Here is a 19,032-nt window from a genome sequence, read left to right on the forward strand (position 1 = left end):
CAAGCTCCACAGCTGCCTTCACAATTCATACCCTTGGAGATGTGATCTTGGAGACTCAGCTGGGCATCCTGTGTTGCAGCTGCTTGCAAATTTCCACCCCTTCATCTAGAAATTAATCCCTATTTCCAAGTCTCTAGGAGCCCCCAGAGATTGATTTCATGCCTGAGGGACCTGGTGAGCAGCATTCTGCCTTTCCCATTGTCCTGGGTGAGTGAGCGGCTGTGTGGTTCCAAGTTGCCGGCTGGGCTTGAACCACGACACCCATCCAAATGGCTGGATCATGGCAGTGACCTCTGCAGCCCATCATCCACCTTGTCCCTCCACGCAGGGTTTATGTTGTAGCCATGCCACTGATGGTCTTCTTGGGCTCCTTTGCTTAGGGACCCATGATGACCTACTAGGTGGTGGGAGGTCAGCAGAGCATGGGAAGACGTAAGCTTTCCAGGCACCAGCTGGTAAATAAGAAGCACGTGAGTTAAACCCCTCAGCTCGACACGTGCTGTAGGGCTGGCTCACTTCTGTGATGACTAAATCCCACGCTGAAGATGTGACAAAGCATCTCAACAACAAAAGCTTGGGATCTGGTGCTGCCCAATGAGTGAGCTGTCGCAGTACCCAGCACTGTTGCCTGATGTGCAGCATGAAGATAGGCAGATTCTGGGGAGGCAGAGTGCAGCGCAGTGGACCCACCCAGGCTCCTTGGCAGTGCTGTCTCTTCCACCCCATCTCTCCTGCACTGAGAGCCCTGTGGCTGGTTTTGACTGCTCTCATGTCAGCACTGGCTCCTGGTGTTCTCTGTGCTAAACAACCACCGTCTGACTCAGCCCCTTCCCTGCCGGGTGGTAGTATTTGATTTATTTTATTTTTTTGTCTTAACACCATTGTGAACAAATCCCCAAGCAGTAAAGTCTGTGGGCGTTATTTGAGAAAAATAGCTGGAGGCAGAAAATATTCTACAATTACACATTCCAAAAAACCTGTACAGGGAAAAAATACTCTGCACTTGGTGTATTTTTAGGTTCACAGAAAGTGGAATAAATATTTAACAGTAATAACAGCACATTTTCCTTATTTGAGGCACTTTATGAACATTTGTTATGTCTTACCATGGCCTTGGCTGTGGGTCATTATTAGGATATTGTCCACATCTGGGGCTTTGTTGCCTCTTTTGCACCTGGGGATGGTAGTCCCAGGTGTCTGGCTGTCCATGGTGGGTTAGTGGTTGGTCTGTCCCTGTCTCACTGAGCCCTTCCCTACCCTGCATTGCTGTGCCCAACCCCAGCATCACAGACCATGACCATGACCCAGCACCCACCCAGGGTGGTGCAACTTGTCCCTGAGCCTCCAGCACGCTCAAGACTGACAAGTGCTGTGCAGTGCTCAGATGATACCTGTAACACAGCAGAGGGACTGATGTCGAACAGTTGGGCTCTGTTGATCCCAGGTTCTCTGTGCTCCTGTTTCCATGGCAGCTTGGCCTCTTGCAGCCTTTGCCGCCCACCACAAATCCCTGGCGAGGAAAGGAGAGTCTCTTTCCCCGATGGCTGCTTGGCACCAGCTCCTCAGTGTGCTAGCTGTGCACCAGTGTGTTTACTGGGGTGCTTTTCCATGGGGGATTGTGCAGAGGGTGGATGTTGACTGCTTTGGGGGCCAGCTGTGCTGAGGATGATGGACCTCGGGCAGGATTGGTCCCTGCTGCACAGGGCTGTGTGCCCATGAGCGAGGTGAATGTGTAGCCGCTCTCCCAGCCAATGAGCTATTGCCCAAAGAGTTGAGCCCTTTCTCTCCCTCACATAGGTTTTTGGCAATATCAAACTAGATGAAGAAAGCCACATTAACCGGCACAACAACTTCCGCAGCTTCCTGGGCTCCCTGATGCTCCTTTTCAGGTAAGCCACCATGGAAGGCTCCTTTGGTAGTGTTTTTGGGTGCAGGTGTGCCAGGAGCCAGGCTGGGCAGGTTCTCATTGAAGGCTGGCTGGTGTAGGTCAGCTTTTGATACTGGAGACCAGCTGGGCAACCACACAGTTGCAGGAGCTCAGGAACCCCTCCCCCACCACCTCCTCTCCATCCTGCCCCAAAAGGGTATCTGTCTTTCTAGTTTTTGGATTATCTGGCTGGGGGGAGTCAGCCTCATGTGCCTGGAGCTACACTCTGGCACAGCTGCACTCCTGTGGGTCCGGCTCAGTTGCTGCTGACCCAATGCCTTGCTCCTCTGCATGCCAGAGATGCATTTAATTTGGGCAGGAGGTTGCATAGCTCCTTGTGTGGTTTCTGCCTGGGGCATCCTGTTCTGGCTCCATCTCGTGCCACCACAAGCTGCTGAGCATGGCTGTGTTGGGCACAGGAGTGCCACGGGAGAGGCATGGCAGGGGATAAATCTCTGCTGCCTGGACAAGGCATGGCAGGAGATCATGCTGTCCTGCCTGGAAGGCAAAGGCTGCGAGCCAGACACAACGGCAACGTCTGGGCAGAATGAGAATGAGCGCTGTGGCACCGACCTGGCTTATGTTTACTTCGTCTCCTTCATTTTCTTCTGCTCTTTCCTGGTGAGTTCCTCCCCTTGAGAGCCCTAGAGGTCCCCCTCATCAACTCCTGAACCTTCACCCAGAGTCATTGTCCCACAATTAAGTCTTCCTTCCCTCTCCCCTTCTCTGCTCCCTCTCCCCCCACTTTCCTTTCTTTCTGCCTTTTTCTTTTTCACTCAGATGCTCAACCTGTTCGTGGCAGTCATCATGGACAATTTTGAATACCTGACTCGGGATTCCTCTATCCTGGGACCTCACCATCTAGATGAGTTTGTCCGGATCTGGGCAGAGTATGACAGAGCAGCGTGGTATGTAGTCAGCTCCTTCTCTCCCGAGCAGGCTTTTAGAGCTGGTTTTAAAAGGGCATCTCTGTGTTCTACTACTGGAAACCAGCTGCAATGCCTGGGATGGTCAGGGAAGGACTGCTCTCGCCTGTGGTCCTTACAAGGGCAGCACCTGGTTCTTACAGTGCCTGGTGGCAGAGGTGTCTTGGATAATGTTCATGGTTTTTCCTGTTTATAGTATAGTTCATAGTGTTTATCCTGAGCAGTGGAGGTTCCTGCTCTTCCTCTCCCTCCAGCCTCCTTCTCTGTGCACCAGCTGGGTGCCTCTGCTCTGAGACCGGTTCCATCACTTTGTCCCCAACACCCGCAGCTCCCCATCAGAGCAGGGCTGAGTGTGGCCTGTTCTCAGCCCTGAGAACCTTGTTTGGAGCATGGTTGGGTTTGGGGAATTGTGTTTCCATGCTGGCCAGCCTGCTTGCTACTCTAGAGATGAGTATGTTTTGTGCGTTTGCTGATGAGGACTCCAGGAAATACGGCTCCCATTTGCAGGCAGCAGCCTTTTCCCAGCAACAGGACAGGTTTATAGCAACTGTACATACCCTGGGTGGCCGGGCTTTGGCTCTGCTCCTGCTGTTGCTGCAGAGAACTTGCTCTCCATTACTCCTCCGAAGATGGTCTGGAGCATTCCTAAGGCAGTGTGGAGCCCTTGGCAACTTTCGGAGCATGTATGCCCTTCACTCAGTCCCAGACCTTTTATGGCCCCTTCCTTCCTCCTGCAGCCCAGAGACAGCCTCTGGAGCCATGAACTACTACTGCTGTGCTGAGGAGCACAAGCTGTCTAAGCTTGAGAGCTCTTGACAGCCGCATGCACTCCCTTCGGAGACTCTTCGCCTCCACTGCTAATGTCCTGCACCTCGAGAGACCAGCTCCAGCCAAGATACTTTTTTTTCATGCCTAATATCAGCAACTCCTGGCACAGTTTCCTCCACCATTTGTGTCCAACCCTGTGCAGCCCAGTGCTGGCCAGGTTCCTCCCTGCATGGCCTCCTCCAGCACTCTTACTGCTGTGCAAGGCCTCTGTGAGCAGATGGGTTTGCTTGTTAGTGGTGAATATGCCCTGTGCAAGTTGTGGGGGGGAGGTCAGCACGGGTGAGTAGATGTCCTGATGGACAACTAGAGAAGGGAGAGGAGGTGAGAGCAGTGAAACACCCAGCTGCTCCATGTGGTGCATCTCACCTGCAGTCTTTGGGAAGGATTTCTTCACACCATGTAGTTCATTCACACTCACCCCCGACGCTGGTGGCCTGGGTCTCCAGGACAGTCACTCTAAAAACATGTCTGACCCATTCTATTGATGCCATGCACCCTTCTGATTTCTGAGCAAGCCATGCACTTTTGTCATGATACGTAGCCAGTGGTTAGGCAACGTGCACAGGAACTCGTGGTTCTGGGCCCTTGGGGGCAGCTCTAGCCCCAGTTGCTGGATGAGGAATGGGTGAGTACATCCGAATGGGTCCCTCTGCCTGAATGAGGCAACAGTTCTGCATTCTAACACCTGGACCGCTACATGGAGGTCTCACGAGGAGACTGCCCAACACCAAGGAGGCTCAGGATGGGTTTCACCCGGCTGGTTGGGTTGGCTTTGGCCACTGATGGAGAGGGGATAGGAGAAGAGCAAGGAGACAACAGAGGCAAAGGTGCTCGGTAGTCAGGAATGCTCTTTGCCTCCTCGCGTGATTTCCCTCCAAGCTTGTCTAAGGATGCCCAGGAGGCTGCAGCATGCTGCACCTCAGCACTTCCACCTCACATGGTCCTGCTTCCCAAAGGACTCTGGTCTGGAGCAGAGTGGGGAGCAGAGCATCTGACGATCCCTGCACGGTCCTGCCAGCTCTACGCCTTGACTGCTTTGTTATTTTAGCTGGTGCAGGAGGGATACGAGTTGTATCCTGCGATGATTGCACCCTGCTCTGGGGAGATGTGCTTCTGTGGGCAAGAGAAGGGGTGTGTGTATGGGAGGGTTTGCTTCCAATAATGTGTACCCTTGGCAGAGCGTGATCTGGTGGTGGGAGCACAGGACTGGACCGTGAGAGACCTAGGTGCTAGTGCCACAGCCACCGCTCACCAGCTGGTCACATTATGTCTCCCCGTGTCAGATTCCCCAGATACTGGAGATACAAGTGACTCAGCTGCCAATCTCCCTGGGACCCTGTAAGGACCTGAGAGCTGGCCAAGCAAGGGCAGGTTTTCTGGTAGTGTGGTAGGACACAACTCTACCAAAAGGGCTTGTGGTGATTAGAACCAAATCAAGTGGCAAGATCACCCTATCTAAAATCCCAGCCCTCTCCTACCAAGTGTAGGCAGCCAGGGGCACAATGAGAAAGGGTGATGGGGTGGTGTTCGCTGCCAAAAGTTGTCGTCTCCACAGGGTCAAGATGGGTCAGTGTGAGGATGTATAAGCTGACTCATAGTGGAGAAGGCAGTAACTGACGCTCACAGCTTTCCCCTCTCTGGGTCTGACTGAACCAGAAGGAGAAGAGCCATGGACCCCCCAGGGTCTTGCCCCACAGATGGCCCCAGAAACCCCTGGTTAAGCTTTCCATCCTTCTCTTCACCCTCTCAGTGTCCTATTAACCCACCTGTGCTTCCTTTGCAGCGGCAGGATCCCGTATAAGGATATGTACAAATTAGTACGGGTGATCTCGCCTCCTCTGGGCCTAGGAGAGAACTGCCCCTACAGGGTGGCGTGCAAGGTTTGCCTCCCAGTCCTCCGCCACAACCTGGCCACGGGACGCACCATCCACCCCTCCTTCCCCCCTGCTCCACCACCACCACGCCTCCTGAGGGAACCCTGATGTTGCTTTCCTTCGAGTTTAAAGAGGTCCGCGGCCTCCCAGAGCCAGCAGCTGTCCCCCTCAAGGGGAGGCATGAGTGGGGCCAGGGGGGCTCCGAGCCTCCTGGGGTGGGTTTCAACAAATTGCATCCCCCAGCCAGCCCCTTGCCCCAGCTCCATCAGCACAGAGAGCCCTGAAGGGTGCTAGGCCAAATGCCGCCATCCCTGCTTGGTTTTTCAAAGTACTGTCACATGGAAGCAGGAGTTTTTTGGGGGGCAGGGGCTTAGATGTGCTTTGCTTCTGGTTGAGGAAAGGGAGAAGCAAAGGCAGGAGGATGTTGGGGACTTTGTCATTGTTTTAGAGAGTGAGGACTGGGAGGAGGCCAGGGTGACTCCTCTCCCTGGGGTACACTGTGCAGTACCCAAGAGACTCTTCCTCAAATGTGGCACTTAGAGGACATATAACCATGTCTCTGGGGAACAGGACTCTTGCTAGCCTTGTCCTTAGCTTGTTGGACCTGCCTGGGAGGTGGTGGCACCTGGGCACATCTCTGGAGCCTAACAGGTCGTCTCCCTCTGCATGAGCCAAGCTGCTGGCTGTGACTGCACAGCAGTGACTTGGTCTCCTTGTGTATCTCTGACTTGCACGTTTGGTTTGTTGGGGTTTTTTTATTTTATGTTGGGGTAACTGTTGGGCAAAATCCTGTGCCTGCTGCCTTCTCTGAAGTGCCATGACACCTATGTCTGTGTCTGTGGCATGAAAGGATGAACCACAAAGCTTATTCTTCTGCTTCCCTCACAGCATCTGATGCCCCCAGCTCTTAATCTTGGCTCCGCAAAGGAATAGGGTTCCTTGGTGTGGCATGGTGTAACCACCACATCCTTCTTGCCATATCTGAAATGCTTCTTTCAGCCAACATCCCTAGAATGGGTTTGTCTCCCTCCACAGCTGGAGGAATATGGGGATGATGTACACATTCGAAATCTTGAAGAAGACTACCAGAAGTAAAGCTGAGCAAGACAAGGTCTGGATTCTCAGTCATCTCATTAATGAAGAGGTATTTAGGGATAGGATAATTCTTGCAAGAATCTCAGATACTTATCTGTTCAAGGAAGGGCTTCTTGCAGTCTTTCCACTTCTGTCTGTTGCACCTCTGGTGAAGGATGGTGGCTTTGCTGAGGACACTTGCTCAGGTCTCTGCAGACAGAGGACACCTTCAGGGAGAATTGCTGGTCTTTTCAATTGACAACAGAGCTTCACTGGCAAATGCTGCTCTCCTAAGCTGGATCAGCTGGTGCTCAGAAGGGCACCTGTAGTTCTTCCTGGGAAGAAGGAGCTCTGTGGTACTCTTTCTGCTGACTCTGTGGGATGGACAGAGCAGTGAAGGTGGAGAAGGAAGGAGAAGTGGAGGCAGAGGGAGTGAGACCAGCTTCTGCTGTCATGTTCCTATCTCTTCCTTGTGTTACCTCGTTTTTTTTCCCCCTGTGCATTGGGTACTTCAAGGACATGAGATTTTCAGAGGTTCCTACTGCCCTGGAACAATTCCCAAAAGGCAACTGTTGTGGTTTAAGCTCAGCCGGCAACTCAGAACCATGCACCCTCTTGCTCACTCCTCCCTTTCTTCCTCCCTCCTCCCTTTCTTCCTCCCCCCACTCCCGGAGGGATGGGGATGAGAACTGAAAGAATGTAACTCCCATGGGTTGAGGTAAGAACAGTCCAGTGACTAAGGTATAATACAAAAACACTACTGATACCACTAGTAATAATGATGATAAGGGAAATAACAAGGGGAGAGGATACAATTGCTCACCACTCGCCGACCGATACCAAGCCCGACCCGAGCAGCGATCTGGGCCTTCTGGGTAACTCCCCCAGTTTCTATACTGGGCATGACGTGCTGTGGTATGGAATACCCCTTTGGCCAGTTTGGGTCAGGTGTCCTGTCTCTGCTTCCTCCCAGCTTCCCCTCCTCCCTGGCAGAGCATGAGACTGAGAAAGTCCTTGGTCAGAGTAAACATTACTGAGCAACAACTACAAACATCGGTGTTATCAGCATTGTTCCCAGGCTGAAAGTCAAAAACACAGCACTGCACCAGCTACTAAGGAGAAAAAATGACTGCTACTGAAAAACCAGGACATGAAGCAAGAAAACCCATGCGGTTGTTGCATCTTACCACCATGGTCCAGATTCCAAAATGTCAACCCAACCTAGTCGCCTTTCTGTTTGGTGAGCCTGCTCTGCATATCACAGTGCACATGTTTCACCTCCCTGGAGCCCACACCCCTATCCATGCAACAATGATTTGCAGAAACAACCACAGATGTGTTTATGTAGTGGTGGAGAGCCTGCTCTGGAAGAGCTGGGTCTTGGGCAAGTTCAGGATGCAGCACAGCAGTACAGCATGGTATGGAAGCATACCCACTAGGCCATCCTCAGGTGGGCTAACAAAGGGACATTGATGCAGGAAGACTTCCCTTGAAGGTCAGCAAGCTCTGTCCTTATGCTGGGAGAGCAGGTCTTGTAACCACACCTTTCTGGGACAGTGCCCTGGCAGCCTGCCCCACTTCTTGGGGATATCTCTGCCTTTCTTCACCCCTTCTGCTTCTAGCAGTCATGCAAAAGTGAGCCAGGGCATCACTTTTGTCCTTGAAAAGTAGCCCTTGAGATGGTCATAGGTCAGGTGAATGCTCCACAGACATTGACATCCCTGTGGACATCACCTATTCCTTAATCAAGTCTCGCATCACTTCTATTCTGATGCTAACAGCCCTGTATGGCACAGTGCTTATTTCCTAACCACTGGAGGACTACATGTGTCCCCCAGATTTCCTCCTCCATCATTCACAGGGTCCTCTCAGAGTACCAGGATGGAGCCATTAGTGCCTGGTGGTTTTACAGACCACTCTGGGCCATAGCCACAGGTCATAGCTCTGCCCAGACACAAGATAGATGGTCAGTTCTTCCATCAGGGATGTGCCTATGCTTGGACCAGCTCTTGGGAGCCATCCTGTTCAGATGGATGACATTCCACGTGCCTGCGTGTGCTTTGCTTCATGGGGATGTGATTTCTGGGCGCTGCTGTGCTGCTCAAAACTCTGCCACAGTTGTGTGGAGAATCTCAGTATGAAAGACAGTGTCTGATGCGTGCTGGGTATGCTAAAAAAACCCCTTGCCAGGAAGGGTGTGTGGAATATCACTGTCTTGCTTCCTTTTTGCACTAAGTTCATGTATAAAGATTTGAAGTCATCTTCTCCCCTTCAGACACCCTGAGTTGGTGCACATCCAGCTCTGCCAAGTTGCTGCTTACAGACTCTTAACTTAGATACTTCTTGATCATCCCACATGCTGTTCTCCGGTATTGTTATCAATCCTCTTTCCAACCCATTTAAGAGTGTCTTGTCTCAAAGAGGATAGCTTGCCCAGCCTGTTCTGTACCTGCACCCCAAACAGCTCTTGTTGCGGTCATCACTGTGTTCACATCCAAAATGCCAGGACTTATCTTGTTGGGGGACCTCTTTGGGTGGGGGGCTGCTTCAAAACAGTGGTACCCTTTGAGGAGCTACATTCTCCCCTTTTCACGCCTTTCTGAGCACATGGCTAGGGAAGAATCCAAGATCCCCTGCGGAGTGCCTAATTTTTTGGCAGCCACACCAGATAAAACAGGTTCCTCTACCACAGCATCCTTGCAGCCCAGCTCTCAGGATTGATGCCTTTGCTGTTGTGAGGTTGCCCTTGCCCATTAACCATGCTGAACATGGTAGTGCAGGACATAAGCCTGGTGCTAGGGGAAGAAGAGGTGGCTGAGCCCAGGATCCCTGGGACACGTAGTTGAACAGCCTCCTGGATGTTCAGAGAAAGGGAGACAAGTATCTCAGCCTGGCAGAGGGCTCAAGGCATCTTCATGTGGCTCGTTTTGGCAGAGTTCCTCACTGCAGCAGTCCTAGGCAGGTCCTTATAGAGCAGAGGAGCGTGAGGTGGGGGTCCATCCTAGCTGCCTCCCTTGGGAAACCCAAATGAACCCCAATGTTGGAAGGCCCAAACAGCTGCCTCTGCTGAGACTCTTTAAACTCCAACCTGGTGGAACTTGCAGCCGCATGTGGGAGAGAGCCAGGGCGGGAGCATGGCATGTACAACTTTTCCTCCCAGTTTTGTTTTTTCAGCCAATTTAGCATGCCTTTTGCACTGGTGCATGGTGGGAAAGTGGTCCATCCGCAGAGCCAGACGGAAGCAACTGGGCATCTTCCTTTGACAAGTGACCCTGGCCCACTGCCTTCTATGCAAGATGCTGCCTCCCAATTGCATAGACCTTATGAGCTGGGGATACACAGCCTTCCAGCTATGGGTTAGGTGGCGATGCAAAGCAATACCCAGCCCCCCCCCCAGGAGGGAAGACGCTACGGAGGCCACAGAACACTGTGGTGCAGACCACCATTATCTCAAATAACCCATGGCTTGAGTGCCGTGTATCTGATTTATACCACTCACACACAGCCCTGGAACCTGTGGGACAAGTTGGGGGCTGCTGGATGGAGGGCTTTAGGAAAGGGATTGAGACCAAAGAAGCACTCCCAGACTGCTAGTGAGACAGGCGCTTGAGGCCAGCAGCAGAGAGGAGAGGGGTGAGTTGCTTTCTGCCAGCATTCCTGGGTCTGTGTGAGCAGTGCTATAAATCCACATCAGGACAGTCTCTCATGTATGATTTGCCTTGATTAACAGGTTTCCTGTTCTTTTCCTGTTTGTCCGTTTGTTTTTTTCTCTCCTGTTTTCCTGTACTATTTTTGTTTGTATGTTTTTCTGCTCTCTGGGAATGCCTCCTCTCTCTCTGCATCTCCCTCCCTCCCCTTCCCCCTCAATGAGCAGTGGCCGAATCCATTACACTGAGATGTATGAAATGCTGACTCTTATGTCACCACCGCTAGGCCTCGGCAAGAGATGTCCTTCAAAAGTGGCCTATAAGGTAGATCAACCCTTCCTTCTACGTGGGCTAGAGCCGAGGAGGAGCTGGGGCGCAAGGGAGCTGTGGGAGGTGGGGCTGGGGAAGCATTTGGGGTATCCAACATGTGTTTAGCTCACTCCTGGGGAGCCTGGTGTTCTCAGAAGAGTCCTGGCCGTGCTGGCTGGTCTCCATTGCCCACACATGTGACACTGCTGTGGTCAGTTGCAAGCCTGGGGAGCTCTGGGGTGGAAGAGGAGGGGCAGGATCAGCAATAGTGTGGAAGTGAGAGGGTCGGAGAAGATGAGGTGAAGGGCAACCCCATAGCACAGTTAGGAGTGAAATGTCTTTAGGAGCTCACTGACCCAAGCTTGCCGCCTAGGCTTGGAACCATCCTTGTTCCAGCCAGTGCAGAAACAGGGCTAAAGCCCATGGAGATGGGAAGCAGGTGAGCAGCAAGGATATATCCTGTAGGAGCAGCTATTTAGTGCATGAGGAGCCAGACACATAAGCATAGCCTACCCAAAGAATGACTTGTGCATGGCAAAGCCAGATGTTTTCAAAAGGTATCTCTGAGTTTTACCCCTTGTTCCTCTTGAAGCAGAGGCTGGCAGTCAGCTTATAGCACAGGCACAGCGTGCTCCCAGCTGCATAGGCATGGAGCAGAAGCATGGGAAGCCCTGAAGGACATGGAGTGGGAGCTGTGTGACTTTGCTGAGGGCAGCAGCTGCTAGGACAAGACCCGGAGCTATGGGACCATGTGTTTCCCAGGGCTGGAGCAAACTGTTTTTTCTTGGCCATGGGCTGCTTCCTGCAGCCCTTTCTACAGCATTCAGAGCTAGAGAAGTTGGGATTTCTGCACACTTGTAAACATTCTGCCACCCTCTCCAGCTCACACACGTTTGTTCACACATGCATACATCCACCATCACACTTTTCCAGGAGAAAAAGGGAGGCTTGAAGGCAGGAAAAGGACATGAGAAGCTGGGTGAAAAGGAATGGGCAGGGAAGGGTTGACCCAAGGTATTCACAAAGCAAAATATACTCTCTGGGAAGTGGATCTGGTCACTTCAGTTTGCACCCCACCTGCCCAGGGTGGGAAAGGAGCATGACGTGTCTAACCTGCCCTGGTTGCCCTTCTCCCTTTCCTTCTGCACTTTTTCTACCCCTCCTTCCCTTACCCATCCTTTAATAATTTGGACCCTGTGCATGTGCTGGCAAACTTCATCTCTGAAAGATGCAAAAAGGGAGCGCCAGGATGTAGCATGCTAGAGGATTCCAGCCAATTTGAAGTCCCTGAAGGTTAGGGACCCTCCTCTCACCTGCCCCAGGTGGGAAGGGTTGAGAGCTGGAAAGCCAAACCACCCGGGGAACGGAAACCTGAGCCCCCTCTCCTTTCCCGAGCATTCCCCACGGCTGCATCCCTGATGGATCAGGCGTGTCTTCCCAAAGTGCCAGGAAGTGCCATGGCAGCCCTGGAGCTGTGGGGAGGGGGGCTCAGAGGCCGTTCCAGGGGTGCAGGAGGAGCCCTGGAAGGCAGTGAGCCGGTGTCCTGGGGTGGAAGGAGCCAGGGCGGGGGTGGCGGGATGATCCTTGCCCTTCTTTTTTGGCTGTGCTGTTTTGACACTCTTTGTTGCTTTTTATTTTTTAATTTTTTTCCCTTTTGTTTAATGTTTAATTTCTTTTCCTCCAGCCTGGTCGATGTGTTTTTCGATATTGTTTTCCGTCCGCTGTTTTCTTCTCTCTCTTGCGCAGAGACTGGTGATGATGAATATGCCCGTGGCTGAGGACATGACGGTCCATTTTACCTCCACCTTGATGGCACTGATACGCACAGCCTTGGACATCAAAATTGCCAAAGGTGAGGGCAGTGGGGTAGAGAGGGGTCAGAGCCAGGAGGTTTTCAGAGTGACTGTCGCTCATCCTTTAGGCAAGCTGAAGATATCACAGCCAAATTGGGGTTGGCCACCTAGAGCCTGACATGTGAGTGGAAGTGATTACCTTGAACAGGCATATTTCTGCTGCTTTCTATTCAAACAAGCAAACAAAATTATTTCTTTTAGGAAGAGGTGGGCAGGTTTTCAATAGAAACTGCTTCTAGAGAACAGAAACAGCTTGATGTCCAGACTGTAATGGAGGAGAGAGAGAATTCCTCTTCGTCCCCGTGTACAAAACCAAACCAAGGAGGGAAAAGATCACATGTGCTTGACTAAAGCTCCTAAAGCTGTGGGGAACAGAAATATCTCTCTCAAGGAAAATAAAATGTCCAGAGCAGGAAAACCTGTTTTGTTGTTGTTGCTGGAAACACTCTGATTCATCGTATGAAAGGCTTTCTGCAGAAACATGCCATTATCAAGAAAACATCCCCTGTTTTCAACAGCTCTGCTGTTGGAAAAAAATCCAAGCCAGGGCAAGATATCGTCAAAAGCCCAGTGCTGAGACAGCTCCTTACATTCCTCTAGATAAAGCAGAGATTTGAACCTGAGTCTCATACAGCTTGGCTGAGTTGCCCTGGGCTCAGGTTTGACATGTGTTGACAGCTCCCTTTGAGCCTTTCTTAAGCTCAGCAAACCTCTTCACCACTGGCCAGAAAGCTCTGCTCTGCTTGCACAGCATCACTGAGTATTTAAGGATTTCAACCAAGTGGAGCTGCTCTTTCACCAGCACATGATCCACTCACCAGAAAAGAGAAAGTGGGGCAGCAGCAGGTGTGTGTGGGCTGGAGTAGGATTGGAGATGCAGAGACAGACCCAAGGCGAGCTTGAAGATGGCAGTTTTGAGTGGGAGGGCAGGGGATGGGGAGATGGAGGCACATACAGAAGGGATGGTAGGAAAGTTTCCCTGTGAGAGCAGGAGACCAGGCTCGCTGGTGCAAGACTGCCCTCTCAACACAGAGCTGTTTCCTGCTTGTGAACCTCTTTTCAGGATGGGAAAGGGGTGGTTTTAGTTGAGACCGGGTGTCACGTCTTGATGTACATGGGCCATTTTTCCCCCCGCTGTTCAAGGTGGTGCAGACTGGCAGCAGTTAGACTCCGAGCTTCAAAAGGAGATCCTGACTATTTGGCCTCACCTGTCCCAGAAGATGCTTGACCTATTGGTACCCATGCCAAAAAGTGAGTTTCTGGGGGGCCTGTCGTTGCTGCCAAGTTCCCATCATACCTGCAGCAACTTCTTCCCAAAGTGGGAGAAGTGGGAAAAAGGTTTGTGTTGCTTCTGCCTTGCTCTGCCTGGCTGCTTGAGAACCCCCTTGAAAAATGCCCAATTTGCAGGCATATGCTCTTGCCAAACCCAGCCTCCTGTAAATTGTCTCTGGAGCATCACTTGCTCTGTTACATCTGACAATGTGATGAGCATTTGTGTCTTGGTGGTTTATGATGATGTTTTCAAGCCATCTCAATCCATTTTATCTCCATGTGGAGTGTCTGGGTCTTCAGCTCTCTCTTTTTCAGAGTGATGAGTAGAGTTTGAAGGTCACCAGCAGGGCTTTTCCTGAGATCCATTCTGGTACCTTCAGATCTGCTGTTTCTGTCAAGACACGAGTGTCCCCACTTTGTTTCCTCTTATGCTCTCAGCCTCTGACCTGACTGTTGGCAAAATATATGCAGCCATGATGATCATGGATTACTACAAGCAGAGCAAAGCAAAGAAGCAGCGTCAGCAGCTGGAAGAGCAGGTGAGGCTCAGTAAGGGCATGTGGTGGGCAGAACAGGGATGTTCAGAGCACCCTTGCTGCTTACTACCAAACATGCAGCCAGCTGCATGGGATGCAACTGAGGGATGAAGATGATGGTACAGGTTGGGATTTGGTGACTACAAGGCAGTGAACATGGCATGTCACCTTCCTAAGCACTGGGGGCTTGGTTGGAGGAGCACTGGATGTTCAACTGCATTTCCTACAGGTTGAGTTACTTTCTTTAATACAGAAAAATGCCCCCATGTTCCAGCGCATGGAGCCATCCTCCTTGCCGCAGGAAATCATCTCGAATGCAAAGGCTCTGCCTTACCTCCAGCAAGACACCCTCTCTGGCCTGTGAGTATTGCCATTCCAGGGCAGAAAACTCCCAGCACAAAGCTTTTGCAGGATTATAGGTAGCTAGTGTGTGTCAGTATCACCAATAGCAGTGGAGGCAGCTAAGGGGGATGGCGAGGTGTCTGCATGGATGCTCTTCTTGCAGGACCATCCCAGTGCTAAGTGAAAGTTCTTTTACCTAGGAGGGTCTGGGATGGACCTAAACCTTGAAAGCAGTTGAGCAGAGGGTCCCTAGGTGGTGCAGGGTTCATGGGGGATCCCAGTAACCCGGCTGGTAGAAATGAGGTGGTGGGAGTTGCTGACACTGCTCTTGGGATGTTCCTGCTGCTGCTATGGGACCTGGGCACTGGTGTCCTCTCCTGTCTGAGCACCACTTCAGATCTCCAGAGGAACATGATGTTTGTCTTGGGGGTCTCAACAGCCTGGGGGGCAAGCATGGCAGCTCCCCAGTTCTGAGTCACTGGAGAAGTGATCTAGCACTTGGCTCGTGGCCTCCCTGAAGCCGGACTTTCTTTGCAGGAGTGGCAGAAGCGGGTTCCCCTCACTGAGCCCGCTCTCACCACAGGAGATCTTCCAGCTGGCATGCATGGATCCAGCCCATGGGCAGTTCCAGGAGCACCAGTCTTTGGTAAAGTTACGCACTGTCTGACGGGCACTCAGCTTTGGTCCTAGCAGGGATGCTGGTGGGCACTGGGAAGTGTGGGGCTGCCAGCACGGTGGTGAAATGCTGCTCCCTGTCCCTATGGCAGCAAGCTCAGTGGAGGGATGGCAGCTGCTGGGTCACACATGGATCAAATCAGGGGACAAATGTCCCTGGGTATCACTCAGCCATCCTTGGACAGGCTCTGGCCGGTGGGACCAGCCAGTGGAAAGTGCTTTTGGGGAGAGAGCTGTGACCAGGGTCTGATGTTCTGCAGTAAAATATCCTTCTCTTCACAGGCTGCTCTTTTTACCACTGAGTGCTCATTTCAGTGGGTTATCCCTACCCCCTGCTGAGTGATGGTATCTGATGTTTTTGGATTCATGTTCATTTTGTTGTCAGTGCTGGTGTCCACTATTCCAAACTGAGCTGTCAAACTGCCTTCAATGGGAGCACACCCCTCCAGCCTCACACACATGCTGGCCAGCAGCAGCAGTGTCTGTCTGTGTGTGTGTATATATATACATATCTATATATATATCTCCATGTCTGTGTGTGTGCATTCATGCACCACCCTGACGCTTGGTGGATGCAGTGTTGTACCACTGTGTATCTCCAGCCTGGCCCATGTCCCCGGGGTCTGTAGTACTCTGTGTGAGGTGTGTACCATGCAGGAGGGCATCCCCAGCCACCCTGACCACTCCATCATCCTGCCAGTGGGGTGGTGGCAGATAAGACTCTCCCCGCCCCATAAAATTGCTATCTGCCCATCTCTTTGACACCACACCCTGTACAAAATTGTCCCCTACTCTGGGAATTAACAAAAATGCAAAGGTGCCATGGGTGGCATGCTTTATTTTAAAAGCATGCCACATGGGGATGTGGCCAGGAAGCCTTTAAAGGCCAGAGCAAGGCCAGAGAGAAAATCCCACATGTTCATTCCCTTCTGGTAAAAGAAGAAGGAGTTAAAGCCCAGGCAGTCAGAATGTCACCAGATCCAAGTGGGGTTTCCACTGCCACTGAAGAGGTGCAAGATGAATTGGCCATCAGGCAAGCCTGAAGCACCACATTTATGCTCATCTGCAATGGATTGTGAATAGGAGATTATTTTTCAGTGGTGACATGATGGACAATGTGTTTTAGACTCCCTTTCTGGCCCACTTAAATTCTACCCCCAATTGAGTGAGTAGGGCTGTCGCCTGCGAACAGGGCAGAAGCAGTGCACTGCCCTGCTACAATCCCATCCCAAGAGCTTGGCTGTGTGTTTATTTCCAGGAGCCAGAGGTTAGGGAATTTCAAAGAGTGCAGCCCTCTAACCGTGGCAGCTACCTTCCCGTGAACACTCAGGACCACGCTGTCTCTGGGAGGGCCTCCTCCATGCCTCGTCTCACTGTGGATCCCCAGGTAAAACCAAGCAAAGCCCCCATGGGTGCTGGGTCCAAGCAAAGCCTACCAGGTAATACTGGGGCTTCTCTCTGCACTGAGCAAGTCCCACAATCCCCAATACTGAAGCATCTCCCCATCTTTGAGGTGCTGCACATGTAGGAGAGTTGCTGTCTCCCTAGATGGGGGACACTGGCAGCAGAGAACAGCCAGTGGAATCGATCTCCTGGCTCAAGTGGGAGGTCCATCATGGAGCAAGGTTGCAGGGTCGCTCTGCAGTGGGACACCACTCCTTTCCTCCAGCCCCGGGCACTGGCTGAGGTTCAAGGAGTGCCAGCCTGGCTGTCAGAGGATCTCCCAGGTCATGAAACTCCTTTTCCTTCATCTCCCATTGTCCCAACACACACGCTTCTCCATCTGTCCAGGGGAACCCAGGCCACATCTCACCTCCTTGTTTGTCTGCCTGGTTTCTCTGTTGTTCTGTCTTGTACTCAGCCTCCACTGAGACACAGGCACTTTTATGAGTTCGGTTTTGCTGTGAAGTCTCTGGGTCTGCTTTCTCACAGAGGTGGTGATGCAAGCAAGAGGTCCCAGTGTCAGTGCTGGTGTGACATGTCATAGCAGTTTGGCAGGGCCATGAAGAGGAAGGGAGGCTTTGTCCTGTGGGCTTTATTCACCATTCAGCAGCAGGGGAGATGATCAGGAGGGAATGGGAGCAAGAAAGGTTACAGTGCAGGGAGAGGAGACAGGGAGAATGGTCTGAGGCTGCAGAGGCAAAAAACCACTAGAATAAAACAAAGGAGCATATAAAGGAAGGTGATGCTTTCCACAAAACATGTGAGAACACAAACTAGAAGGAGAGGAGAAGGTAGAAAGAACCAGTATGGGAGAGAGAAAGGAAAGGAGAAAGGGTAAAGGAAAGGAAAAAGGGGAAAGGAAGAGAAAGAGGAAAATGAAAACAACCAGTGTGAGTGGGGAGAGAGGGAACGAGTGCAGGGGAAGGGGATGGGAATGCAGGAATAAAGGAGGGCCAGGGCAGGGTCTGGGAAAGTGGCAGCAGCTGGAAAAATAAGCACAAAGCGAGGGGCACTGAAGGATCCCCTCTCTGTCAATGGTTTCTTCTTTGATGTCTCTGTTCACTCTGCTTGACCCTGATTTCAAGGTCGGGAGGGATGCTGAGACAGCCTGGGGGCAATGGTTTGGTACCCTTCATGTCCCCACACCTGGGGTGAGATGCTGCTGCTCTTCCCCCAGCACACAGTACCTTGGTTTGAATCATAGTCGCTGGCTTTGCTTGTGGAGCATGATTCGAAGCCAGCTGGGGAAGGGAAGCCCATGAGCATGAAGGCTAAATCCCACTTTCCTCCCACCCCTGATTTGTGCTGCCTTCCTCGCCCCGAATCTCCCCATTCTGGAGGCTGGGTGTGCCAGTGATGGTGGATGACCTGGTAATTGCTTGGCTGCCGTCCCCCACAGCCCTGCCTGGCACTAACGCCCTCTCCCGGCGGGCCGGGGTTGCTTGCAGGTGGTGACGGACACCAGCTCGATGCGGCGATCATTTTCCACCATCCGGGACAAGCGCCCCAACAGCTCCTGGTTGGATGAGTTCTCCATGGAGCGCAGCAGTGACAACACCTACAAGTCCCGCCGGCGCAGCTACCACTCCTCACTCCAGCTCTCTGCCCGGCGTCTTAACGCTGACTCAGGTGAGCAAGGGTGGGTGGTCCCATCCCACACCAATGCCAAACCAACCCCCCAGCTGAGTGTTCCCCACTCCTGGGGATGGGACAGTGGGGACTGATGGGGATGTCCCGTAGGCCACCGGTCCGATGGGCATCGCTCAGGTGGCAGGGAGAGGGGACGATCCAAAGAGCGCAAGCACTTGCTGTCCCCTGACATCTCCCGCTGCAATTCTGAAGAGAGGAGTCCCCAGGCACAAGATGAGTCACCGGAGCGGCGGCGTGAGTCCCGGTCACCCAGCGAGGGCAGGTCGCAGACACCCAACAGGCAGGTGGGTGACAAAAACTCCTTCCTAAGCATAAAGGAAGATGTAGAAAAAGCTCCTTGCCAAAACTGGGAAGATAAACCCCAACTCTAAGAGCTCTGCACCATCTCTCTCCTCCCTATGGTGGCATCTCCACATTTCTGCGAGCTGGGCAGGTTGGGGCTGCTTGGGCACCCTGCAGAGCATTTGTGGAGAGGGGTGAATCTCCACACTGATCCTCTTACCACTGTGGCATCCACTCCCTGCCAAGGTCCAGATGTCCCAGCTACAGAAGCTTGGACATGCCAGTGCTTGAGTGTGCTTGAAACCCATGGAAATGCTGCCTGTAGAGATCAGCAGCGGGTGAGCTGTTAGCTCTTCCTGCATCAGGTTTGTGGGTGCCTATTACTTTTGGCCAC

The 19,032-nt window shown here is 52.2% G+C and overlaps 1 protein-coding gene across 1 annotated transcript in view; it reads left to right on the forward strand.

Annotated features, from left to right (window-relative positions):
- Nucleotides 1–19,032, forward strand: part of LOC104404787 (voltage-dependent R-type calcium channel subunit alpha-1E-like) — a gene marked incomplete at its 3' end in the record, with an annotated part of 59,962 nt that overhangs the window by 40,525 nt on the left and 405 nt on the right. The window contains 13 exon segments of the mRNA XM_010013313.1: nucleotides 1,798–1,889; nucleotides 2,347–2,362; nucleotides 2,399–2,548; nucleotides 2,708–2,835; nucleotides 10,504–10,600; nucleotides 12,332–12,437; nucleotides 13,582–13,689; nucleotides 14,149–14,249; nucleotides 14,500–14,606; nucleotides 15,126–15,234; nucleotides 16,522–16,650; nucleotides 18,155–18,335; nucleotides 18,447–18,640. Coding sequence (XP_010011615.1) covers nucleotides 1,798–1,889; nucleotides 2,347–2,362; nucleotides 2,399–2,548; nucleotides 2,708–2,835; nucleotides 10,504–10,600; nucleotides 12,332–12,437; nucleotides 13,582–13,689; nucleotides 14,149–14,249; nucleotides 14,500–14,606; nucleotides 15,126–15,234; nucleotides 16,522–16,650; nucleotides 18,155–18,335; nucleotides 18,447–18,640 — 1,518 coding nt within the window.

Source organism: Nestor notabilis, unplaced genomic scaffold (genome assembly GCF_000696875.1).
Source record: "Nestor notabilis isolate BGI_N333 unplaced genomic scaffold, ASM69687v1 scaffold7134, whole genome shotgun sequence".
NCBI classification, from domain to species: Eukaryota; Metazoa; Chordata; class Aves; order Psittaciformes; family Psittacidae; genus Nestor; species Nestor notabilis.